Raw genomic sequence first — 27,858 nt, forward strand, 5'->3', positions numbered from 1 at the left:
CCCCATAGATTCTCTATGGGATTAATGTCAGTCAAGTTTGCTGGCCAATTAAGAACTTTTTTCTCATATTATCCTTCCCTTTTCATCTCTATTAATTTGCTTTGACACAGAGCCCTGTGAACATCCAGCTTCTTTAGCAATGACCTGTTGTGTCTTGCTCTCCTTTTGCGAGGTATCAATGGTCGTCTTTTGGACAACAGTCAAGTCAACAGTCTTTCCCATGATTGTGTAGCCTGCAGAACTATACTGAGAGACCATCTAAAGGCCTTTGCAGGTATTCTGAGTTGATTAGCTGATTAGAGTGTGGCACCACGTGTCTTTAAAGTACTTCTTGATTCTGAGATCGCCCAACTCGGAAATACATGCATTAATGACCATATTTTCAAAAAATGTGGCATTAAGATCGTGATTGCGGCGTTAAAAGTTTTTTAAGGACTTAAAATTGTCCCTCTGCGACCGCTAGGCTGAAAATCCACAATTTGGTCACGTGGTACGATGACGTAGTCCGTAGGTGTGGCCCAGGCTACGCTACATAGAGTTCAATGAACTACTCCACGACAAGTTCAGATGGCGATTCACAAAGTGATGATTTTAACACGAAAGACAGCGCAAGCGTCTGACAAAAACATTTTCGGAAAATAAACGAAATGGCATGGTGGTTCCGAACCGAAAGGGCTGTGGGTCTATCCCCACCACGCCTCAGGGTTCTGCGGGGTAGCAGCGCCGTGCTGAGAGGTAGTGTGAAGAACACGTCGCTTCACAGCAGGCTGCTGTGGCGACAGATCTCGGTGGATATTTCAGCTGCCTGAAGACAGCGTTTATTTATTTTTATTTTACAGTTTTGTAAACAACAGCTGCCGATTAAACTGAATGTTACAATCTTGACATGATTATATGAGTTGCTTTACAGAGAAACTGATCAGAAGCGCTGTGAAACCCCGCCTCTCTGCCTGCAGCACTCCCGACACAGAGGGGAACAGATTTTGACAGAGGAATTACGAATTACGTCATCGGTCACCCAACATTTTTTTATGAGCCTTGAGCTTAAAGGCCTTAAAAATCCACTTTTTCATCAAATTGTTTTATTTTTTTTCCTCGGGTCAAAATAATATGTGAACTTTCTAACATTTAGCAACTTGTATGATCTCAGAATCAAGAAGTACTTTAACATTGGACCTTTTCATAATATTCTAAGTATCTGAGATACTGAATTTGAGGTTTTCATTAGTTATCAGTTATAATCATCAAAATTAAAAGAAATAAGCACTTGAAATATGTCAGTCTGTTCATAACGAATGAATGTAATATACAAGTTTGATTTTTTGAATGGAATTACTGAGGAATATTTACTTTTTCATGATATTGGTATACAAATATGATGCTCAAACCATGATAACCATGTTTTAAACTCACATGTTTGTATCAGCGGTAGACAAGGGACACCCTACTAGGCTGCTACAGTGGGTGACTGTGGAACAGTGAGAAGAATAGTCATCTTACATAAAAATTTTATGTACAATTCCAGTTTCTTCCCGTTAAAATTTTAAGGGCAACTGGAACTATGAATGTGTGCCTGTTTGTGAATGCAAAAGGGTGAATGGTGCTCTAGTGTAAACCACTTTGAATGGTCATAATGTCTAAAAAAGAACTCCAAATACAGTAAATTATGGTTAAAATGATAAATTACAAATAAACAAATACAGATTTTTGGTGTTTTAGGGATAAATCCTGAGTGCTGAGATGTTTTCAGTGAAGCTGTTGCATCTAGTTTTTAAGGGAAATGAACAAACATGAAAAATTTAAACAAGATACTTAATGTCTGATTATTTAGGTCTCAGCATCACACTAAGATCCATTGGAGACTGTGCCATCCAATGGAGGGTATAACAAATCCTGGTTATTGGTTCATGGACTACTCTTACTTGCCTTTCCTGTTAGAACATGTATTGGGACACAAATAGGGTAACTTTGGTGAGGTATCGGCCTAGCAAGGTGTTGTGCTCCATCTCACTCATTTCCACCTCTGCCTCGAGCGTGGTTGGGCCTTTGATAGGCATTACAAGGAGCAGGGTCCCAGTTTGCCGAGCTGAGCGTTGCACACTGAAGTAACCACGGCCATGGCTACCAGCTAGGCCAAATCGCAGTGTATCTCCCAGTACACGTGCTGCAGATACCCTCAAGAGGACACGAGGGGCAGACATATTGGAAACCACAGCGAGAAAGTGAAAAGAGATGGAGTTTGGAGCTTGGCTGCATTCTTTGTCCCCCAACATACATGGATTCCTCTCACAGCGCCTGAAGGAACAGATAATTACCACATTAGTACTGCTCATTTATGGCACTTTCAGTTAAAATATTAATTTTAATTACTTAGACTTTCCTTTTTATTTCTGGATGCAAAACTAAATAAAAAGTCATCTCAAGATTTTTCAAGGGTATGAAAACAAGCAGGTATGTCTTCATATTCAAAGAGTCAAATTCCGTCAAACAGAAATCCTCCAAACAATGAGTTGTATGTCCCTGAGTAAAATATTATCACAAGGTAAAGTTTACTGGCTAGAATTCACTGCAAATACTGACTGAGGCAGAGACATGCTAGGGAGAAGCTGTTTCAGTTCTGCAATTACAAGAGTAAAGATAAAGTTTACTTTACTCTAATGGGAACCATGCTTTAGTCAGACAAAACTAAAGGCTATGGACCACTGGATTTGTAAGATCAAGTATTCACATGAGAGTATGTACTGCAAACTCCGCCAGCATAAATAAGCCATCCGGTTGCTGCTCGAACAAGCTCAAAGAAGATCGCTGTTTCACTTATCTGTTTGCTGTACTTCTGAGCAATGTTCCCCCTAATTTTTCATGTGTCTGAGCAAACACACAAACTCCCTGAGCGTTCACTTGACCTCTGTGAGCAACATCACATGAGCACACTGAGGGTACATTACGCCTGTCCAAAACCTGAGGTTATATCAAGCTACATGGTTTAATAAAAGAATCAAGTTACAGCAATAATTTCTTTTAGGTTATTTAGTTTAGATAAATCTGATTTAGCCTGATTACAAGAAAAAGACAAAATATTGGATTTTTTTAAAGAGCTGTATAGCTGTATAGCTTATTTTTATTTCAGAGTAGGGGTCCTATTAAGGAAGAACTGAGAGATGTGCACATCTTTCAGAGTTCCACTCTTATTTCCATTAAATTATTTACATTTTCTGCAGTGAGATTTAGCTGAAGCATGTGGTGTTGTGCAGCCTCTCTTCTGTCAGTCTGCTCCAGGGCAGCTGTGGCTACTAACATAGCTCACCACTGTCAGGGTGTGAATGGGTGAATGATTGACCAATGTAAAGCACTTTAGGGTCGTCAGATGATTTATTTCAATATTCTCAGCCGCACATCGCTTGTCTAACACAACAAGGGAACGCTCTCAGTTCTTTGTGCTGCTCCTTTTTTGTATATACCAACGACAGCTTTTTAATAACATAGGAGATGCAGAAAATCTTTCAGAGGCAACTGTATGTCGTACTGTCAGAAATGTTACAGTTGCACTCAGTTATAGTTTAAAGGTGTTCCATAGTCAGAGACCCACAAGATTATTAACAGAACTTTACAGAATGAAAGCACTAATTTATTCTGTGTCAATATTTGGCACTTCCATTTCTACTTTTCTATTTATATATTTTAGTTTCATTCACCTATTTTTCCCCCAACACTGTTAGGTCTGCTGCACATTTCTTCACTTAAATAACACTACCTTTACTTCAGCTGGAAATATCCATATACCCTATTTGATTAATATAAAGTGAGGTTGGAACAAATTAAACACTTACAAGACAATGTCAACTCATTTTTAGAAGGATGGGTGACCAATGCTTGCAAAAAGATGAACATATCAGTTTTTCAATAAATCACTCCATCCCAATATTAATTGCATATGTTGAATACAGCCAATTAATGATTTAGTTGAGTATCTTTAAACATAGGAAAACTTTGAACTTAACCATACCTGATTAAACTTCATCAAGATCGGCTGCCATGTCCTTTCAATGCTTTTTGTAGTCAATGCACCCTCCCCACTTCCCCCTTTTGTGTTGAATTAGTGAAGTGGGAGAAAACAGCTTTAATTCTCCATCAAATAACTCTCATATCAAGTCAACTCACTTTTTCAGCAGCAACAGCATTATTTCTTATGGTTAAATATTCACCATATGCCTTTATTAAAATTTTCTAATTCCACTCGCTGGAAATGCGCACTTTAAGGCTTATTTCCTGTCGTTGCCATGTTGAAGCACGTCATCTGCGTTCCATTGATCAGGGCTTTTTTCATGCTCGTGCTCGCGTTGAAGTCATGGTTGTCTAGTTACGTGACTGATATCACCTGTTCTGAAACCGAAAACCCGAGTATGACTGAGGGAGGAAGAACTACTCAGAGCATCAGCTTTCTAATCAGCGTAGCTCGGTAATTTTTTCTTTAACGGAGTCCAGAACAAAGACGCACACTGCAACCTGCCCAACTATAAAGGCTTATGCCCCACCCACCAATCAGTGGTGCGCTTCGATCAGCACCTGCGCTCACAGAGCGGGCCACGGAACACCGTCTCAAGAGAGTTGCAAAATAGTATAAAACTACTTGGTCTATTATTATTTTGTTTACAGTTCAGCTTGGATTTTATTTTCTGCGCAGCATAGATTTGCTGTGCGTGCTGAACCCAGATGTCGTGCGCAATTGCACACGCGTGCAGCTTAGAGGGAACACTGCTTCTGAGTACACTGTTTATTGAACTGTTGCATTGATTCTTTATTGAGCTGTGTTTTCTGGGATGGACCTGGCTGGAAATTATGTACCGTTTATCTCACAGTTCAGAGATATTATTTTGTATTTCCCCCCAAAGTGATATAAAAGGGAAAAGGGAACAAAAGGGAATGACGTGGTACTTTGTGCTAGTCTAAACTAATCAGCTGAAATTCCAGAATGAATCTGTAAACAATGTTTTTTTTCTGAAATATCCTACCAATTACCTGTTATTTTTAGAAACAATCTCTGGTGGGTACACCACAACACTTTTCTTACTACCGCAAGCTGTAGGTATGTATAAATACTTTGAAAGTCTCTAGTGTCATAAAGATAGCTTGATGCCTCCAGTCAAGCTGACTGGAGCCTGAAACTCTACAGACTATGCAGGGCCAAACCTCAGCCTCAGCCTCCCATGGGCAGCATAATGATGGGTGTAAAGAGGAAGAAGCTAATAAGCAGGTTGAGCACATTGTTTTCAAAATTACTGTCCCCTGAGGTCAGGGTTTGGGCTTTTCTTTGTTTCTTGTCCCTTATTTTCATTCCTTTTCAGCTGATGGATGTTTCATTGTGCTTGTTAAGATATGATATTCTTGTTTATTTCAAGACAGTTTGTTAGCATCTCATTAGAATTCAAGCATTGTTTTGATTATGATGATTGAGAAAATATACAGCCAAAAACTCAAAAACATAATTATTTGGGTCTAGAAAATGCATTAAATGAAATTTTAACATGAACTAGACGCAGCTATATTTTATAAATAAAAAAGTTAAAATAATTAGCAAAATGTAGAAAAGTTTTGTAATTATGAAGCTGTGATGACTTAAGCAGTGCACAAGTCCTGTCTTTAAATTTGTTATTGTCTGATTCTAATCTTACAGTTTAATGCTCAAAGGACCACGGGTCAGGTTCAAACCTGGGTCGTCTGCGTGGAGGACTGAAGGCCTCCAAACATGGGTTGCGCTACCCGCTACACCACGAGCGCGCCCATATAGGAAACTTTTGAATTTGACTTTGGAAAGTGCCTTGAGATGACATGTATCATGAATTGGCACAATATAAATAACATTTAATTGAAATTAAATTGGGCTTTCTTTGGCATTAAGACAACAATACTTAATACTACATTGCCAGGCAGGACACACACACAAAAAAGGAAACGCCTCACTCTCCTCGGGTGTTGGAGGCTATTGCTTGGTGTGAGTGGAGTAATTGGTCACCTCTCTATATTCTCCTTTGGTGTGAGTGTGTGCGTGAATGGTTTTTTTGTCCTGACTGTCTCTGTGTTGCTCTGTGACAGGCTGGCGACCTGTCCAGGGTGTACCCTGCCTCTTGCCCATTGAATACTGGAGATAGGCACCCTTCATGGCCATGGCCATGTCAGATTCGGACAAATGTAGAGTGGTAAAACTTGAATAGTTTACTAGTATGAGTCAAATAGTGAACAGATCTGTCCTGAATATCGCCAGTCCAAAACAAAACAAAAACCCAAACAGGGTGACTCAAAAGTTCAGACTGGTGACGTGGAATCGATCCCAGATGAAGCAGAAAAACCGCCGGGCATCTTGGAGGCCATCCCAGATGGAACAGAAGATAAGGCAGGCGACCCAGAGACTGTCCCTGGTGCACCAGGGTCTCTGGAGGCCATCCCCACCATAGCAGAGTGTCTACCGGACAGCCTGGAGGCAGACCTCGGCATAGCAGAATCTCTGCTGGGTGGCTCAGAGGACTTCTCCGACGTAGCTGAGTCTCTGGAGGTCAACCTCTGCAACGCAGAATCTTAAGTGGGTGGCTCCAAGGCTTACTCCGACATAGCAGTATCACAGGAGACTGTCAGCAGCGTATCTCTGAAGAAAGATGGTGGTGGAGCAGGAATCTAGGCAGCCATCGGCAACAGAGCAGGGCTCTTGGTGACTCATGAATGGCCAGGATTTGGCAGGCTGGACCCCTAAATGAGACCTGGCAAGGAGCTTAAACTCAGACCATGGGGAGCAGAGCTTTTTCCTGGTCTGCGCCCACACACTGGAATTCACTTCCCCCTGACATCATTGCCTTTTCATTATGATTTTCTGTTACTTTCCTGTGTGTAGTTTGTGTTGTTTCCTTTAATTATGACTATGTTGCTTTTACCACTTATTGCTTTTACCTGTACAGTGTCCTTGAATGTTTTGAAAAGCACTTGAAATAAAATGTATTATTATTATTATCATTACCCACAGACCAGGACATTTTTCAACCAAACTACAGCCCCGGAAATAGGAAATGCCCTGTGTAAATTCGTATCGACATGCATGCTGGGCTTTTGAAAGCCCTGGGCTTTTCACATGTAACGGGAAAGGGCTAAATGCAAGTGACTGTCCACTGTAGCTATGTGCTCATACAGGAGGAGTGACTGCTGCAAGTCAATAACCTGAAGCAAATTGCTGTATTTCCTTAGATTGAAAACTTTCTACCAATCTTTATTTGTGATTTGATAGATTTGACTTTGTAAAGTGGCTTCATCTAACATGTAAATAATAAAATTGATTCAAACTCAGTCCTTGGTAAGCTTTTTAGCAAATACATTTTTACTTTTAAATTCAATAAATAAATTTACTTCTACCTGAGTAAAAATATAACAATGGTATGCTACTTCTACTAAAGAACAATTTTTGACTATTCAACCATCTCTGATTATCACTTGAGCTAAAAAGCTGAAGCATGCATGTTGGTTACTTGCTTCAAATAACATAAACAAAGCAATATCAGGGAAAAGTGGTTGAATGTAAGCAATATGCGCTCTTACATGGGAGATGTCCTGATGTACGTGGCATTTTTCATCTTTGGACACTCCACTGTTGCACATTGGAAACCTCCAAAGGTGTTTACACAAAGCTGGTTTGTTGTGCAGTTATGTGAATGGTTCTCACACTCGTCAGTGTCTGAAAGTGAAAGGTCAAAGTAGAGACACAGCCATATATTTTGAGCCATAAAATCATTGGTTACCAGACCTCATTCTTGGTCGCACTGTCCAGCATATTTCAGATGTCACACCTCTAAATATAATGTAGAGCTAACCAACTCCATGACCTGAGAGCTGCTATCCTTCATCTTTGAGATACTCTGACACACCTTTAACAAGTGAATTACTCGTTACCAGTCCTCTGCAGAGCTGAATCCTTCACTGACTTGGAAATTCAGCCACTTTTATTCATGCTTTTTGGATGAGGTTAAAAGTTGCAGAACAATAGTTCTTGAGGACTGCAGATGGTCTTCCCTGGCTTATGGGAAAAATCCCCTTCTCGTAATGCCAACCTTAAATAACCTTTTTCCTACCGATTATTGACATTGGGTGTGTTAAGCATAGAATCCTCTCAAACATGCAAGAGGCTCGTACGAAATGCTGCTCTTTTTCAACAGGTTTGATGGCCTTTGATCTCTAACCTGTGCAGCTGCGGCCATCTCTGGCCAAGGTATAGCCGGTTGGACAAACACAGTGGAAGCTTCCAGGTGTGTTTATGCACTGATGGATGCAGAGTCGGCCAGGCTGTGCGAGGGGAAAAAGATGGCACTCATCGATATCTGAAACACACAGAAGTGTAGCAGCATGTATTTGGAGATTCCGTAGACTAACTGGTCATCAAGATTACATTGGTTTTTCAAAAAGGAAAAATTCTTCTGAGGAATGGCTCTACCTGTGCAGAGGTTATTGTCATGGCCTGATATGGTGAAACCAACATCACAGGTACAGTGAGTTGAGCCCAGGAAATGTTTGCAGTTAGAAGGTCTTATGGAGGAAGAAACAGAGGAGGATGTTGGAGGTGAAGCTGTAGAAGGTGAGGATGCTGTGGAGGAAGCTGATAAAGTAGCAGAGGTGGCAAACAAGGCTGAAGAGAAGGAAGCCAAGGAGTTAGTGGTGTTAAGTCCTAAAAAGAAATAATAAAAAACAGAAAAATTACACAATACTGTTCTTCAATACTGTTCTTCAGTTTTATGTGTGTGTATGCCTCACGTCTGCACATGGGCTGTTGGCCACTCCACTTCAGAGAATCCATACACACTCGAGTACGTGGGCCTATCAACTCATACCCGGGCTTGCAGAGGAAATGGACTTCGTGTCCCATGCCAAACACTCGGCCCAGTCTGCGGCCATTAGCTGGAGGGTCAGGCTTAGGGCAGGATGCTGAAAAGAAACAGGGAGAGTAGGGCTGGACAATTAATCGCTCTTTCAATAAAAAATTTGGCTATGTAACAATTAATGGATAAGACATGTCCTTTAGATGTCAGTAGTATGTTTAAAGTGGGTTTGCCTCCACATGGAAGGGAAGAGAGATGCAGTAGTGAGATAATGTAATTTTATTACTTGTTGTAGAGTTTATATAATCAATATATATTTACCACAAACCTGGAATTTTACCACGTAGTGGTCAAACTTTTTAATAAATTGACTTGTTTGGTGGTTGCATTTTGCACAATATGTTCAACATGATTGATGTCCATCTGTCATGATTTGTTATATGAACCTGAAAAGAACCAAGCTTAATTTAGAGAGTTTATTGAAGGTAGTGGGTAGTGGAGGATGAAAAACCAACAGTCTGTACTGGATCGGAGCTGGACAATGGAGTTGGCAGGAACTGGCAAGCAGGACCAGCAGCACGTCAGAGTGAATACTTGCTCTGACCCTGGACAAGCTCTAACAAGCTCTAACAATCCACCTGCTCAGTGAGTGCCTGAACTCGTTTCAGATTCACATCATTCAGACCCGCTTCTTCCAGATGCTCACTTCTCACCTCCCCTCTCTCAGCAGAACCTGGATACCAGCCGACTGACTTCTGTTCCTTGTTACCCCTTATTTTCAATAAAACCCTTTACCTGATTTTTGCCTCCGTGATTGTGCTCATTCAGAGTCATCCTTTGCTAAACATGATGAACGAACTGACCAAGCTGACTCTGGAGCGCAATTACGGAGTGCCGTCTTCCACCAAGGGTTACTGCTAGGCCAGCATGAAGCCCTAATTCAAACCATGGTTCAACAGCAGACTCAGGTTATGCAGAATTCTGTAACCCACGAACTCCAGGAGGTTAAAACCTTATTGAATGCCACACCACCTATCTCTGCTTCTCCTCCTGCAGCCAGTTCCCTCGTAATCCCCATGGCATCATCCACACCTGATGTCAGGGTTTCTACTCCGGTCCCCGAGCCGTTCAGAGGAGATCTGAGTAAGTCCAGGGGGTTCCTCTTACAATGCGCCTTAGTTTTTAATCATTCTCCTCAGTTTTTTCTTGACGACGCTCGCAAGATCTCTTATATTGTTGGTCTTCTCCGGGACCGAGCCCTAAGATGGGCCATATCTTTTATTGATGAGTCCAACATCAATGCGGTCAGCTACGCCGAGTTTCTGTCTCTTTTTAAAAGAACGTTCTCCTCCTCCATGAGCGAGGAGGAGGCGTCTAAGAGATTAATGGTCCTTAAATAGGGAAGTAGATCCGTTGCCGACTTCGTGGGCGATTTCCGCACTATAGCGGCCCAGACTGGGTGGAACTCTTGTGCTTTAAAGGGCGGTGTTCCTTAATGCCCTATCTGATAAGCTGAAGGATGAGTTAGCTTGTCGTGATAAACCCAATAATCTCGAAGACTTAATCAGTTTCGCTATTCGGGTTGACGACCGACTGCAAGAAAGAACTGGCAAAAGGCGTGGTCATGATCCTCCTTCAGCTCATCATCCAATCCCTTCGGCTCCATGCACCGTTCCTTCCACTTCAGTAGTAGCACACTGTTATAAAAATATTATTCTGAAGTCACTATGGCCTCACACCACTCGGACATAGGAGGCCTGCATACATGATGGCTGTGTGTAAGATCCGCTGTTTGCTGATTGCAAGGCCAAATGCTGCAGCTGCTGGGGGATACTGATTGTCTACGATAGAATGTCTTTGTTTTGTCTCATGCCAAGGCCACTGTGCAGTATTAGGGGGAGCCGGAAAAGCGAGACAGGGCAGATGCAGACTGCAGCGGGACTGTGGGTGCGATTACTTTCTATCTATGTGATCTCTGCTCTGTTTCTCAATAAAAGTGCTGGAACTTCATCACCGCCATCTCTTAATTTAGTAAAGATGGGCATAGGCATCAACAAACAGAATCTCCGACCGAGGAGACAGGGAGTCCGTGGACAGGAGCAGCTTTGGCCAGCCCAGAGAGGTTATCCTGCATCTAGTACCCCAAAGGTTGAGGGATGTGGAGAAGCTCCTGGTTTCGGAGCGTCTCTGGGACGTCGGCGCAAAGATCCAAACCTTTCTTTCATGAGACAGTAAGGGGATTATTTTCCAGCTCTTTTATAAAAAAAACAAAACGCAATTGCTCAAAAATGCTTGCAAGCTTTAAAATTTTAAAACCCATTTAAAGAATACCGCAAGAAATTTCAAAATAAAACTGTAAACATGCAGATTTGGTTTATGGCCGGGATAGGTAACTTGGCTTGACCCCTAACCGAGAAGAACAGCCTCTTTGTTTGAGAACAGATAGCCCCCAAATCTGTGACCACCCCCTCCCGAACTAAGCAGGAGGAGCAGTCAGTTTATTAAAAGGATGTCTTTGCGAAACTTAGATCAAACAAAAGCTGCAATGCCTGGGAGAAGCACGTAGGTAACAATGGTAATGTAACGTTTGTCTCCGTTGGGAATTCCTAATGAATTAAATATGCATATTTAAATGTTTGTCTCTGATGATTGTTTCACCTTTACTGTCAAATTTTAAGCCGGGGTAAGATGGGCCTTCAGAGATATGCAGGAGCAGGCCAGTACTAATATCTACACTGCCCACTAGTGTAGTGGGTGAAAGCGGCAGGGATGTTTAAGTTCCTGACTTCTATGTGGACGTATGTAGATTTGAAAGGAGATCTCGATCATTATACCTAAACGACCATCAGATGTGAGGCCTTTCATTTTAGTTGGTCGATCTCGCGGAGGACAAATAATAATAATAATAATAATAAAAAAAGTCTGGAAGCAGTGTGGTCAGTATAATGGGTCAAAAGGCAGTTACCAGGGTCAAGCCTTGCCCAGGGTGAGACGTTCGATTTCATGCTGGAAAAGTATGGGCCCGAAAGCATGACATGCATAAATGATTGGATTAAACATGCAGATTCCTCACATATCGGTTAATTTCATATTGCAGTACTGCTACTAAATAATAAAAATTAAAAAAGAAAAGCGAAAATTGAATAAAATTAATAAAAAAAGGAAATGGAGCTAAAAGGGCGTTGCACCGGGGAAGCGTTTACATGGGGACCGACTAGAGGCACTTCCGTTATGGATAAAAGTGTTCTGAACTGCTAATAGCGACGTAAATGGGTAAGCGTCCAGGTGTCTGCGAAACAAAGATTTGTATCCTTGCGGGGCTGAAGCATAAAACCGTGTGTGGACGAAACATTTGGCGGTCGTAGCCAGCGCACGCCCTCCCTTTTTAAACTAAGCGGGAACTTAACACGTTGAAAATATATCTTTCGGCATTAGTCACAGACGTTTAAAAAATATGAAAAACACAGATCTGTGTAAGATAGTGAAAAAACAGGCCTGCGTGTGTTTGTTTGTCTGAATGTCATTGTTTGTATGTAACTGTATGTATATATGTATGTATGTATGTATCGTATGTAACTAAACGTTCGTCTGTGTGAAGTAATGTTCAAAATGATAAATATCATGGTTTCAAAATGTTCATTTGTTTAGGGAGAACTGCAGCTCCCTAATTCAAATGTATTTTTAAGCATGAAATAGGTTAACTAAAAAGCTAAAGAAGTAAAAGAGAAACTTCAATAACAAAGTTTGTTCTTTTTCCCACATTAAATATCCAGCCCAAATTAAATTGATACACGGAGAGATTAACATGGCTTCAACGGAATAATTTCAGCATTGTTAAAAAATTGGAACTGGTAATAAGCCGTACATAAAGCTTGTTGAGTTTACTGTTTTACAAAATTCGGCAGAGATCCTTTCATTTGTTTTTTTAGCTCTAAAGTAATATAAAATTACTGAGATTTTATTGCTTGTAACAATAATGATTCATCACAAACCAGTCCCTTTGAAAGAAGTTTAGATATACACGATCTTTGATTTAAATAGATGTAAAACTGTGCTTTGGCTTTGAACAAAACTGTATGGAGCTAAATATGGTTGCTTTTCTAAGGGTTTTCTATTAATTTATTTAATTTTATTTTTTACTAAGAAATTTTGAGGAGCGTCAAAATATCAGAAGGCCACATTAAACGCGTCATCAGTTACAAAATCATCTTATGTTATCCAGTTATGCTGAGCTGAGGCGAACCTCAGAGAGACAGTTTAACCTGAAACAGGACAAAAGATATGATAAACAAATCTGACCATGATGTAAACATCTGAATGTTTATGGCGAGGATGGGTCAGTGTGTTCTGGCCTGGGGGCACGAAATGTATGTCAGAAGGGGAAAAAAATAAAATAAAGCCAGCTTCTGAAGGGTTAAATTTTAATTCTAATCTCGGTTTGTTTTGGGCAGTCTTCTCAATGTGCTTATGGGGAAACTCTTATTTATAGAGAAACACTAGAAGCTCAGAAAACTAAAAGAGAAAATCATTGCTTTAAAGTTTCACCCTTGACCAATTGAGATTGGGAAGTTATGTATTAATAAAAGTATTACCAACAGTAAACACACATGGTCAAAGGACCAGAAGGATATCAAAAAGTTTGTGATAAGTCAAAAACCTATGTCATATTGGAAAATACATAATTGTGCTCCTTGGGAGACAATTTTGTTTTTGTTTTTTGGTTATTTTTTGTATCTTTCTTTTGGAGATGCTTTGAACAGAGTTTCAAAGGAAAGGAAGGAACCTTCCCAGGATCAGTCAAAAGCATCACGTTAAAATGACACTAAGAGGACCAGGGTTTTGACTGCATGCTACTAACACTTTTGTTTTCTCTGAGTTATTGCTTTCAGATTAAAGGAGACGCCACCTTTCTGCCAACAGAAGACTCTGACAAGACAGTGCTAGCAGTACGGTAAGGAGTGATAATCAGATTTGGACATTAAATTATGCTAAGTTTTAACCAATTTATGCCAGGAGATCTTCCAGCGGAGAAATGTGGTGTCTTAAAAATGTTTGTTGCTTTCCGCTACTAACAGTTCTATCTCTTTGCTCTTTTTTAAAATGCTTTGCTTTAATTTCTTTTCAACCTATGGAGTGTTTCTTTGGCAAACAATGCTGGCAGAATTCATTCTGTTTTCAGGAGCGAGAACTAGAGGAGGGGCCCTTGAAGGGAAGGAGAATGTTGTGCTGCTGAACTCAGACTTTGGACTGAAAATGGACAATGGCAAGGACTATGACTGAGGCATCAGACAACCTTCAACAAAAAACACAGATGAGTTTGGCAGACATGACTTCATGCATTTCACTTCAGGTTTTCTTGTACACAATTAAAGCAAAACACACATTACGAAACACATTAAGATTATGTAAAGGTGAAAACTTTTAAAGAAGCAACTTGATGGAATCATAGATCAACCTAATAAATTAAGTGGGTATTGTATCAACAGTTGAATAAATAAATGAATTAATTAGTTTTCACTATAAAATAAGCAGAGTAACCTGAACCTTTAAACTACCTGCTGATGCGAAGGAAATTGTGAACACCGCATTTAAAGAACATCTTAAAGTAATGAATAAGGCTGCAAAATTAGCATAATGACACATTCTACTAACTAACATGGGTAAATTTGGGATTAAAGCATCAGTGTACAATTGTCACTGTCATGGTTTTCAGATGTTTTGCCCACATGCATATACGAACAGGCGAACAGATAGCTTTAAGTGGTTTATTTAGGTAGGGTGACCAGACATCCCCGTTTTCCGGGGACTGTCCCCGTTTTGGACCACCTGTCCCCGGCTAAAGCTGTCCCCGGAAATGTCCCCGATTTTACCGAGGGGGAAAATGTGTTGCGGTAGCTGGTTGCGCTGCTGATAATATAAGGACGAGGAACAGAGCGCACCACTAGATGGCGGTAATGATCCTTTTGGATGTCAGATGCCATTAAAACACGAAGAGGAAGAAGAAGAAGACGAGCGCACCACTTTTAAAACAGAAGAAGAAGAAGTGAAAAGTCGTCAACTGGGGGCAACTGATGGGGAGCTGCTGTGTTATGGTGTTTTAATCGATTCATTTTATTTGGATCAAGCTGATCCTGTGAGAAATGTTTTTTTTTTTTCAGGTTAAAAAATAATCAAAAGTAAGACAAGACCACGAGTTGCAGCTCACATGAGTAAAAGACACTCAGATAAAATGTAACAGAATGATTGAAAACTCTTTGTAAGGCGCTAATCTGGTACGCTGGTTCTCCAGGGATCAACAAGGGTTCGTCTAAAGATGTTTTAGAACTGATTGGTGACCTTTAGTTTATATTTCAGATAGTTAGTTATTAGTAGAGTTATTACAAGTTGGTTTGCTGATTTATGGTTGTGATTTATGAGCATAGACTTCCAGGCTTAGGTTTAGCTTTTCTACTGCTCAGTTTGGATTTATGAAAGTTCCTCATGAAAAAATAGGAGTCAGTAACAGGAGAACTGAATGAGAAAAGATCTACATGATCTGAGAACGATGGAGGAAGAGATAACTGCCTGTTCAAGGTTCATTTATTATGTTGTTTTTGCTTGTATCTCCTAGTATTGTGGTAATTAGCATTTTTTCTATTTAATCAGAGGAAATAATAATAATAATAATAATAATTGGACATTTTCATGTTGTACAATCTAATGTTTTTGGAAGTGATTTTAAATATATAATGTCTCTGTTTTAGAATAATGTAAGATTGATACAAGAGGTGAAAGGAAGAGAATAGGAAGACAGTAAGGAGATTAAATGAGAGTGGAGGAAAATATGAATATTGATGTAAAGAATGATTGACAAGAAGGGAGAAATATTTACTTAGAGTATTAATAAAGTTCAAGTGATAAAGCTCTGACATGATATACTCAGGTTTGAGCTGAGAAGCCCAATTGTCTGAGGATATAACCTCTTTCTGAGTCTCTGCACTGAACATGAGTTTCACTGCACTTCCCTAGCTGTGGCACAATAAAGAGGCAGTTTAGTTTTTTTTTTCTTGTGTTTTAAAAATTTCAGTTCTGCACATAATATATCCTCTTCTCCTCTTATTTTATCCAGACCTCTGGATATCGTGGCTGATGGCTTTTCAGACACAGAACGCCTTGAAGAAACCAGAGATGATCTCATGTTAGCTGACTCACTGACCAGAGTTAACTCACCTTAAAGGAGCAAACAATATACTCACACATCAGCTACTACCATACACATACACATAATGTAGTTATACACACTTTATGTAAGTTTATACATGCTCATGCTGCACTACACACAAAATCACTTGCATTCATGTCAAGGGGTTTTCCAAGTCTGTGCCCTTGTTTTACCTCACATCACCACAATCCATTGGACAATGTCTTGTTCCAAACAGGCTCTATGCACTATGTGCTCTATGTGCTTATAGCCCATTATGGGAGAAATTAATCTGCTTTGTGATGCACAGAACCCTTATGTGGTCAGTTGACAGTAAGAAACATATATCATCCTTTACCAGCGGGCTTGACTACTACTTTTTGATGTTAACGCAGAAAAACCTATTTCTCATAGGTATGTAGACGTGAACAGAATTAGTATTTGTTGCACTTTTTTAAAAGGTTGAGGAACTCTGTCTCCACAGACAGCCACAGGCTAAATGTTTGTATTTACTGGTTTTTCTTTTCCTCATGTCACTTTCCCCTTAGGGGGTGGCAGAGCTCTTTGAGCCCCACAAAATTGAAAAACCCTGCTAACCACTCTGGACCCCTCCACTCCCACTCCCACCACTTTGCCCCAACCCAGAGACACAGTTCTAGTTTCTATTAATAACACTATTTATTGATTTTATTCATCTTAGGATGCACTAAAGGTCTGGAGAGGCACATTCCTGTCTTTTACACTTGATTTTTATTGTTTAAATATTAATAAACATGTAAAAATAAACAAAACCATTACTGTCCCCGTTTCCTAATTTCATCTTGATTAGATGTATTGATTTTTATCCACGAGCAAGAAATGTCCCCAGATTTGATTTCAGAAATCTGGTCACCTTATATTTAGGAGATGTGTAAATCACAAGGGCGAAACAAGGGATTTCTGCAGAGAGGTCTGAACGTCGAAACGGTAGAGACTGCAAGAGAACGGGATAATTAGATTGATGGCTAGAACCCTTAAAAAGGTCAGAACGTGCTCTGCTTACCATTAGCCAGGGCGGAGCTAACCGGGGGGGGGAAAGGAGTGCCGAGGGAACCCTGTGAGCCTGCTCAAGATGGAATAGGTGGCTAGAGGCTGGAGGGCGGCAGCAGCGGCTGACGAGGGATCCGGAGCGAGCCACCACTGGGTTGAGTGACAGATGGATTGACCAGAGTTGAAGCGGGACCACCAGAATCCGGGAAGGGGACCTCAAACCCGGCTGGGTAACTTCCAGGGAGCAAGAAGGGGAGCGCCAGAGCAAAATCTAAGCCTTGAGATTCTGGAGGTGATTCTTCGGACGGGACGTTAAGGCGGGTGAGTGCTACCAGCACCAAAACACAACTGGTTTAAGGCTCTGGCGTTTTCCATCTGTCAGTGCCCTGCTTAAGAAGCCAGAGGAAGCTGCCTGCGACAAGCTGCAGGTGTGGACCATGCCCCCTTAGCCAACTAGACACACCTGAGGAGCAGAGTTAGAGCAGGACAACACCGAGAACCCTGACAGTTACAATATTTGAGAGAGCTGAGAGATTTAATATCTCTCAACTAGAACACAAATAACTCAATAGTTCTTTTTAACCAGATGTTAAAACATCCTGAGGGAAAAAACACATAAATCTGAGTTTAGCTAACTGTTAACCAAAAGGGCTTTTAGATCAGGATAATTTAATGGTTAACCTCTTACATACAGAAAATAAATTAGATTAATTTAATTAGATTAAATTATGGGGACATTTTGGATCTGGTCAGGATGGCTGGGGGGGCTGTGCTGGTCAGGATGGCTGGGGGGGGGGGCTGTGACGATAAAAGGGTAACAGCTTGAGGGTGATATCAATGAATGAAGGTTTTCTCTGAGGAATATCAAAGCAGCAAAGACACCCCACATTGGAACTCCTGTTGTGCAAAGAACATCTTGAATATGGGACATAAGGTGAGGTCCTTACAACGAGAGACGTTTCACACAGGGGTAGGTGGAGACCCCTGGGGCACAGCACCCAGGGACAAGCTGCTGTGGTTTGGAGCTGTTGTAAACTTGTCACAGCTGGTGGAACCAGGCTGGACCAAGGGAGACGATGACGTGGTCCCACAGGTTACCTGACACCTAACAGTGACTGTAAAGGGTTTTGGGTTTTCAAGGTTGCTGAAAACAGAAAGCTTCAGAGAACCTTCAACCTTTCCTGACCAGGCACTCAAAACATATAGATCAGATTACCGAGGCCTAGACAAATAGGAACGCAGAGATGCGTTCATCCAAGAACTTCTTTAAAGAAGTCCTTAATCCTCAGTTAAAAATGGCAAATAATGACATGTAAGGTTTACTTTATTTTAGGATTAAATTGGAAACTAATTCTGATTTGCTTAAGTAGCTTTGGGTTTTTGATATCTCAAAATGTATCCTGTTATAGGATAAAGTATGAGTTATGTTTTTTCCTTCCCACCTTCCTTTTTGTTGCCTCTATCTTTTCACAGATCAATGGCAGCCCCCTGTGGGCACCGTGTAAGGCAGTTCCTCGGCAGCAAGGCCTCAGTAAATTGTCTCCCTCTGAAATATTTGTGATGTTTGTTATGTTATGGCGATTGTACTGAGACAGCAATTTCCCTCTGGGATTATTAAAGTAATTCTGATTCTGATTCAACAATGTTAGAACGTTTTCAAAAGAGCTCCTGTTCTCTACATCTCCTGCTCGCTCCTATGTTGTGAATAACCTTGGCATCCTTTAACGGATACCAGCATGGTGTAAATATTTTGTCTTCTCTGTGCAGATTTGCCCCTCGTTTCTTAAGCAACAGCACCCCTCTTTCATTTAAAAAAAAGAGAGGGGAAAAAGTTTGATCCAAGGCAAGCTGAAGTTGGAAAAGGCTTCCTCATGGAAAGGTTTCCTTTTTCTCAGCTGGGTTTTCAAAATAAAATAGAAAATGAGATGAAACGAATATGTTGATGAAATTATGTTGCAAAGAGCTTCCAACTGTCAGACAATAAAAGTTAAGACACACATTGGATGCATTGTGTTAAGAATTACTGGAAAACTACTGCAAATACATTTGATCTTAAAGATTAATCTTTTAATTAATAGTTAAATTACAGAATTCTGGGAGCTAAATAATTGTGCACAGAAATATCTTGAATGTGAAAGTGCTTGGAGGATGTTTTTAATAAATTACACATGAATGGGGGTTCTGATAAGAACACTAATTACACCTTGTTTCTGTTACCCAAAAGAAACAAGGGCTCGTGTCTACCGACCATCTTCACAAAGTGTTTTATTAGGGAGAAATGCTAAATAACATGCTCATTGCCCAATCCAGAACTGAACATTCATTACCATCCACCTCAATCGTCCAGCCTGCGAGGGGGAAACAAGAAGAAGACTAGGGATGAAAAAGCCAGAGAACTCTGATTACTTATTGTTCAATTGGAGGAGTTGCCTGAAGAACCCTAAGCGCGATTAGATTAATTTCTGCCTTGTGCACTGAATGGCCTGAAGGCTGTCTTAACTTTGCGTTCTTAACGTTTCGGACTCTTCTCATATTGTGTTACTGTTTGTTTAACTGCTCTATTCCACTGACTTACATGTTTGTTTGTGTTATGACATCTACACTGTGATGTTGCATCATGTTGATCAATATGGTTTTATGGTAAAGAATGAAAAGTGTTTGCTTCAGACACACAAAGACCTACGGTTTATGCAATACGGTTGCTTTGATATAGGAAGAACCAGGATCTGATTGGTTCTAAAGATTATTTAATATTAGCTGTTAATGGTAACTCCTAGTTACAGGGACTTCTTGCTCAGGATTGGCCGAGAGCGGGATTTCACCTTGGGTCACATCAGTTTTTATCATCTTTTAGAAAGGATGAGTTTTTCTGGTGAGTAAAGGCCCAGCCTGACCTCTGATGCCCCATACTGGTACTCCTGGGTTTGTAAGGTATGAAAGTGATGGATGTTTATCCATGAGAATAGAGAATGGAGAACCAAGTAAGGGGTTTTACAGGGTGGGGGAAGAGTAGACGGATTCGACCTTGGTTACTAAACAGGTTTAGCTTACCTAGTCTCATGTAAAATTAAAATAATGTGTGCATAGGGACCTAAAACAGGCCTTACTTAATTAGATGAACCCTAAATTGTAGATAAAAGCTAAATGTTTGATCTTGTGTGTTGAAACTCTATTAAGCATTCATGTTGATCTGTACTAAAAGTTCCAGCACTGCCCGGTTCCAACACGGGAACCTTTTGTGTCCCACATTATGAGCTTACAGAAATGGGTCCTTTGTGTATTTGTTCACATTTTAATGTGATGGGTCATCTTGTTTTGTGTATGGTCACACAGATCCTGCCGACAACAGCATCATCAAAAAAAGAAAAAAAAGAGAGGAATGTTATAAAAAATATTATTCTGAAGTCACTATGGCCTCACACCACTCGGACATAGGAGGCCTGCAGACATAATGGCTGTGTGTAAGATCCGCTGTTTGCTGATTGCAAGGCCAAATGCTGCAGCTGCTGGGGGATACTGATTGGGGGATACGATAAAATGTCTTTGTTTTGTCTCATGCCAAGGCCACTGTGTAGTATTAGGGGGAGCCGGAAAAGCGAGACAGGCAGAGTCAGGGCAGATGCAGACTGCAGCGGGACCGTGGGGTGCGACTACTTTCCATCTATGTGATCTCTGCTCTTTTTCTCAATAAAAGTGCTGGAACTTCATCACCTCCCTCTCTTCATTTAGTAAAGATGGGAACTCAGTTATTATTGTTTAGAATTCCCATAACGTTGCTTTTTAAAAGAATGTTCTCGTCCTCCATGAGTGAGGAGGAGGCGTCTAAGAGATTAATGGTCCTTAAATAGGGAAGTAGATCCATTGCTGACTTCATAGTCGATTTCCGCACTATAGTGGCCCAGACTGGGTGAAACTCTTGCGCTTTTAAGGCGGTGTTCCTTAATGCCCTATCTGATAAGCTGAAGGATGAGCTTGCTTGTCGTGATAAATCCAACAATCTTGAAGACTTAATCAGTCTCGCTATTCGAATTGACGACCGACTCCAAGAAAGAACTCGCGAAAGGCGTGGTTATGATCCTCCTTCAGCTCAGCATCCAATCCCTTCGGCTCCTTCTGCTTCAGTAGTAGCACACCAATCCCGTTCAGCTCCAGCCAGTAACCATTCCGCCGAAGAACCAATGCAAATAGGTAGAGCCCGCCTGTCAGTAGAAGAAAGAGATAAACGTATGAAGGATCGGCTGTGTCTTTATTGCGGAGCCACCGGGCATTTCCGTTTATTTTTCCCTCTTCGCCCAAAAGATCCGGCCCACCAGTAACTCATGGGATACTGGCGGGCGCGTGCACTGAGAACCCCAGACCCAGACTCCTATTACAGGATGTTATTTGCCTACAGGAATCTCAGCACTCTGTTTTAGCCTTGTTAGGTTCTAGCTCTGAGCAGAACCTCATTGATCCCGTTCTTATTGATCGTTTTCAGGTCCCAGTTCGAACTTTGCCATCCCCAGTTTCTGTTATTGCCTTAGATGGGAGTCCACTTGCTACAATTACTCATCAGACCCATCCTTTTCAGTTGATTGTTTCCGGTAATCATCACAAATCCATTTGTTTTTTTGTTTTTCTCACCAAACATTTACTCGTTGTTTTAGGTTACCCTCGGTTAACTGCCCACAATCCTCATATTAATTGGAGAAATTCCCGCATTGAATCCTGGAGCTCCAGTTGTCTACACTACACTAAGCTCTTCCACCTTCCTCTGCTGGTCCGGTCACCTCCAAGGTTACCCCAGATTTGTCCCACGTTCCACCCGAGTATCACGACCTCCAGCGGGTTTTTAGTAAAAATCTGGCCCTTAGCCTTACCCTTACCCTTCCCCTTTTCCATACGACTGTCACATAGATCTTCTCCCTGGAGCTCCTTTGCCGTCTGCTCGCCCTTATAAATTGTCTCAGTCCGAGCAGGGGGCTATGGAAACTTTAATTAATGAATTGTTTAGAAATATCTAGATATTTCTAAACAAATAGTTTTCAGCTGAGAAGTACCGGTGGATCAAAGGGGTCAGGGCATATAAGACGAAGCTGCGCCCAGCTGGAGACATGACTTCCTGGTGCGCCGATTGTCTGGCTGCGTCTCGTGGATTCTAGCAGTGAATGTCAACAAACTGAGTGTGGCGTGGTGCACGTTACTTTTATTCCTTGGTGCTGAAACGCCACTGTGCTGCCCTCCTCCTCTCCCTCGTGCTACGAGTGTGTGTCTGTGCGGGTTTGTGTGGATTGGCAGGTAAAGAAGTAACATTCATTCTAAGCTCCAGTTGCTGTAGTTTGTTTCAGTGATCAGTAAACTTTCATGTTGTATTGATTAATTGTTTTGTTTGTTTTGTTGGCAGTGCTGAGGTCCGGCGGTGGTGCTGGTGTGGCCACGGCATCTTCTTTTTTTCGTGTGCTGTGATTTCTGAGTTTGGGTTGTCTCACTGTTTGGTGTTTTAAAGGGTTTTTGTTTGCTGTGACGCTGTCCTTATAATGGCTCTTCTGATAGTGACCTCAGCTGTAGTTTCTTTTGTTTTTCTTCTACTTTTGTTTGCTCATTATAAAGAATTGGTTTTAAAGAGTGTTTTAACGGTTTTAAAGTGTTTTAACTGCATGTAATAAATAGTTATTGTGGTAAACCTTGAAGCTGTCTCAGATGTTTCAAATCACACATAAACTAAACCTGTGTGCCTTTTAAAAAGGAAAGTAATATTCTGTGGGTGAAATTCCCAGGGTGGCGTTGTTGAACATTTATTTTATATACTATTCCAAAATTTTCACCCAGTGTCGCTACATAGAGAAAAATGGATAAAACATTACGCCCTTGCATAGATTACTAGGGGTTAAACCAGATAACTGTCAAAAATAAATACTCCCTTCTCCTCCTGGCATCAGCCTTTGACACGGTTTGGGGAGCCACAGTTTTCACTAAACTGGATCTCCGTAACGCCTACCACCTAGTCAGGATCCGCGAAGGAGATGAATGGAAAACCGCTGTAGGGTATTTCAAAAGTCTCAGTTAAATCCGTCATAGGTTGGAGCTTTGTACTGGGTTTAGCTTGTACAAGTGACTACTACGCTTCACACTCTGTGCCTTGTGCAAAGCCGCAATCTCCTCTGAGTATTTCTCTTTCTGACAGAATTTGATTATGTCGAGTTCTGCTTGCTCCAGGTCTTTTACTCAAAGTTGAGAAGGTCTAATACTCACCTTGAAGCTGTCAATCTGTGTTTCGATCAGCTGTTCACTATGAACTGCACTGTTCCCGGTGTCAGCTGCACACAGCTCTTTGCGTTTTTGAAAGAGGCTTCGCAGTAACCACGGTATTGTTCTTTTCAATTTGATCCAGGATGAGAAGTGGTTGAGTAGTCTTTTTAATGGAGTGACATTCTTTTCCACTTCCACTCGATTCACTGTGACCTTTTTGATCTCTGGATTGTCTGACGTAAGTTGTGTGTGGCTCAATGGAGTGTTGGGCCAACTGTTATCAGGACCATGCAGAAACTCAGGTCCATACACCCAAGTGGTGTTTCTCAGGAATTGATTCACTCATTGCCCTCTAGAGGCGCAGTCGGCTTGATTCATGTCAGTGCTGACATGTCTCCACTGCTCCACATCAGAGTTCTTCAAAATAGCAGAAACTCTGTTTGCTACAAATGTGCGGAAACGTGTGGTCTCATTCTGAAGATACTTCTTGGGCACAGCTATCTCAGTAATATAACAACAGGTTGGGATAACATAATGTGGCTCCAGCGTATTTATCATGTAGTGAAAGCCTCTATTTTCAACCATGCAGTAAGAACGCAAATTCAAGCAGATAAAATGCACCAGTGAGTCAGTAATCTTGATTGCACAGGGTGAGGTGGATAGATACTTTACACGTGGTGTTATACACAGTAGTTTGCTTCGGGTCTACAGGTTTCAGTTGTGTCTTTGGTGCTTCTTGCTTGTCACCGTGGTGCCTTTGTAGGTAAACCCGCAAGTTGGTTATGTTTCCAGAATAGCATATTGCACCATTACAATATCTGAATATTGCATTCGTTTTGTCCATTCCTTGGCTTTTTTCATTGGCTTTAAAACCAAAGCCAAATAAGTCATTTGCAGTTTCTCGCTGTGGACAGGAATGGTGTGCTGTAATAACACCCCTAAGGGTTGGGGGTGTATCGACATTGAAAGCCAGAATATGATTTTTTTTTTTTAAATCAATATTAGTCTTTGTATACATTTTCATGCACAGCCCTATGCACGGCTGTCCACCTGTCACTCTGTGCTGGAGAAAGGTAGAAATGCAACACACAACCACCAACAGCCTAAGCACAGACAAGCATACCTGACACCTTCTCTCTGGCTCATGGGAATGTGGAGACATTGTCTGGTCTGTGATAGAGTCCTGATGACTCTCAACTTGTGCTCCAGTGGGTGATGAGAGTTAAACCGCAAGTACGATTCTTTTTAAAATAAATGACACAATTAACTGCAAAAAATTAATATTTTAACTGCAAAAATGTAATATTTTAACAGTTTCATACTGTTGGAGGCTGTCGGGGATTTTGTGTTACTGTCTAGGTGATAGAGTTAAGTTTAATAACCCTTTTATCCTGGAATGAACACCAAACAGACACAAGTTTTGACTCTTCCAACAGGAAAAGGGCGGAAGAGCTAGGAGCGAGAGACCTGTTTAATCACAGTCTTGAGTTTGTCTGCCCTGGGCTGCCTCTATCCCCTTGTCTTTATTATCACACATCAAAGAAGGGTAAGGAGGATTTAGGAGTCCACAACATGGGGTTTGAAAAACAAAGAAGGGAGCAAGTTTCATTGCGGGTGATGATTAGTCACCAGCCCCATGCATAGTTGGATAAGGGAGACATTCCTTATCTGGGAAAACCATTTGCTCTCCCTTATCTAACGTTAAAAACAACAGAACCTTCCTGAAAGCAAACTCTTAAAACAAACCAAATGCCTGTAACTTGATAAAAATAAAATGATTACATTCACATTTTTCTAATACTAGGTTTTGTGGTAAGGACAATATCAACAGATACTAAAAGAGACTGTTTCCTTTCTTTTCTGCATCAACAAGCATCTCTCCTCACCATTTTTACCCATTTTAAAGATGACCATGGTGCTGTTGTGGAGGGCACTTATCTTCTTTCTGAGGGACCGTACGCCTTGTTGGTATGATGTCTCATGCAGTGCTAACATCTTCTCTACCTGCCGCAGTGAGTTCAGTAGATCATGAGTGGATGGACACTCCTGTGAGCAGGATGAAGACACTTTAGAGGACAAATTATACTGCTTCTGCACTCATAGTCTCATGGGGTTCCACAAGAGAAATCTTTGGCACATGTTGATGTGATTCTGGCACAACCTATCGCCAAGCTGCCTGTCTATGTGCACATTTGTGAATGATGCTGGACGATTGTAGTTCTAGCTCTGTCTTGAGTCAGTATGACACTGTAAAAAGAAATTCTGTTTTACTGAAAAGATTTGGCCGCTGTGGTTACCAGAAGTCTTCAGGAAAAGCACAAAATGTAAACCACTTTCCTAAACCACCTGTATATTTTACAGTGAAAATTTAAACCAGTTTACATAACCACCAGTATATTGTACATCATACAACTGTGGACTGCTTCTTATCTTTACATGTATATTTAACTGCTACTTTTTAAAATTATATTTCTGTGGCACAAGTGACCCTTTTTATTGAAAGTAGGCTGACGGGAAGGGTAACGAACTGTAGCAAAGGACTGCAGGCCAGAGTTGAACCTTGGTCAGCCGTGGACTGAGGGTTCCAAACATTAGGGCAAGTGTGCTACCCCTGCACTGTTACTTTTAAATACATAACTTATAATTTCAAAAAGTATAGTTATGGCACTAGTCATACTCATAATAAATGTTTTTAATATGAACAATTAGGGCCTGCTGGTGGTGCAAGGGTAGCACACAGCCTCTGCATGGAAACCTCAGTCCACTCCTTGGCTTTGTTGACCCAGGTTCAATTCCGGCCTGTGGTCCTTTGCTCCATGTCTTCTTCCACCTGTGCCACCAAAAAAATCCTAAAAATATATAATTTTAAAAGTGCCTGTTAATTATACATTTAAAATTCAAGCTTGGTGGTCTGCTCTAAATTCAAATGACTTCCTATTGCTTTTACTTTTCACTACATAAATGACAGAGGTTCATTAAAACAAATATACTTTACTCATGTTTCTCTGCATAAAAGTAAAATGGTAATCCCATTAGATTTTTGAGAATGTGATGTTTTATCTCTCTGAATGTGTTTTAAGTAAAAACTTTCTCAAAAAAAGAATAGTCTGATCTTAAAATAGCTTATTGGTCAATGGACTGAATTGATATTGCAATTTTCTAGTCATACTAGATCACTCAAAGCACACATACCCCCAAAATGCACTTATGAACATCAACACATACATATACTGACACGCAGATCTGTTTAGGGCACATCAACAGGAACAGGAAACTAGAATCAAAACACTTTCAGTTAAGATAACTAGTTTTATCCTTTGTTTTTTTGTTTTTGTTTTTTTCATTTACACACCTCTTCAAAGATGTTATGTGGTTAATAGATCTCTGAATAGGTTAAATGAGAAAACAAATAAACTATTGCATGCTGGGAAGTATTAACTCACCTGGACGGAAACTAGCACAAACTGTTGAAGACTCATCGTTATAACCATAATCCAAATGGTTTTCAAAGTGAACAAAAGCTCCATCATCACATTCATATACCAGCTCTAGATGAACTCAGAAATCTGCTCGTCGTGTCCAGCTCCTGCACTGCTTCTCTCCAACTGCTGATCTTTGTTCTAGTCATCATGGCAAATTTATTTTCCCTTGTCTCACAACCCTCCACCCTCCTCTGTGTCAGGCGTTTCTAAGCTGGGAGGAGAAAAAGAGGATTGAGACACCAACATCTTGGCTGCTATTTTTGAACCAGCATTGTTCCCACAATTAGACGCCTAAGTTAGGGGGGAAAGTTGTGTGCTTGTTGTGCCGTTTATTCACCACCAGTCAAACAAAGCAGTTACATTTAGCATACTATTTCAGTTTCACTGTCCAGCTCAGGAACTTGTTTTATGCTTTAATCACAGTGGCTATAAAGCTTCACTTTCAAATTCTGCCTTTCTAATGACAGGCCATTAACAGCAAATGTCAGGCAGAAGTTACTGCCCCCAAACAACCCTATTGCCCAAGTTTGAGAGTTGTGCCAAAGTTAGGATGCAGTCACAGAAATGTAGTTTTACAGATTTTGCACACACAAAAAGGGCTGTATTTCAGAAGTCCTGCTAGTGGCTGAAGAAGGCTAGACTGAATATAATAATAATGATTCAGGGCACAACAGCAAGAACTAACCACTAAAGCATGAGACCAGAATGTACCACATCAAACATAGCCTAATGTTTAGGATTATGAGAAAACAGAGCCTGGAGCTGCAAAAGCAGTCAGGAGGGAAATAGCAGATAACTCACGATGCCAAGGACTTGCATGCATAAACAAATGAACAGTTATCTCGAAGAAGAATGGACATGTGGATATCCCATGAGCGAACCTCTTTCAGTCTTATGGTGACGTGTGTATCGGAAAACAACATGGGGAGCATCAACCAATTCTGAGCATGTCTTCGCTGCTCTATATGAACTGACGTAACCAAGTTTTTGACACGCTCTGCCTTGTTAGACTAAATATGTCAAAGTATAGTTTATCTTTCAACAGTCTTTTTATTACAACAGAAGTAACTGAAGTAACTGATCAACCCGGTCT

The 27,858-nt window shown here is 40.9% G+C and overlaps 1 protein-coding gene across 1 annotated transcript; it reads right to left on the reverse strand.

The window, feature by feature from the left end:
• Positions 1 to 357: 357 nt before the first annotated feature.
• si:dkey-234i14.3 (fibulin-7-like) lies at positions 358 to 26,913 on the reverse strand. The gene is made up of 7 exons (XM_012857767.3): positions 26,727 to 26,913; positions 25,170 to 25,329; positions 8,782 to 8,952; positions 8,465 to 8,695; positions 8,214 to 8,351; positions 7,576 to 7,711; positions 358 to 2,295 (listed from the first exon to the last, which is right to left on the reverse strand). The coding sequence occupies exons 1-7, from the start codon at positions 26,820 to 26,822 to the stop codon at positions 1,935 to 1,937; spliced, it is 1,293 nt and encodes a 430-aa protein (XP_012713221.3). The 5' UTR covers positions 26,823 to 26,913; the 3' UTR covers positions 358 to 1,934.
• Positions 26,914 to 27,858: the final 945 nt, after the last annotated feature.

Source organism: Fundulus heteroclitus, unplaced genomic scaffold (assembly GCF_011125445.2).
Source record: "Fundulus heteroclitus isolate FHET01 unplaced genomic scaffold, MU-UCD_Fhet_4.1 scaffold_39, whole genome shotgun sequence".
NCBI lineage: Eukaryota > Metazoa > Chordata > Actinopteri > Cyprinodontiformes > Fundulidae > Fundulus > Fundulus heteroclitus.

Excerpts from the sequence above, each read along its gene's own strand:
- si:dkey-234i14.3 (XM_012857767.3), bottom strand. The coding sequence starts at position 26,822 with ATGAATGTGATGATGGAGCTTTTGTTCACTTTGAAAACCATTTGGATT. Across the intron at positions 25,330-26,726 it reads TTGTGCTAGTTTCCGTCCAG|GAGTGTCCATCCACTCATGA; the intron begins GTGAGTTAATAC and ends TCCTGCTCACAG. Across the intron at positions 8,352-8,464 it reads TGACAATAACCTCTGCACAG|ATATCGATGAGTGCCATCTT; the intron begins GTAGAGCCATTC and ends TGTGTGTTTCAG.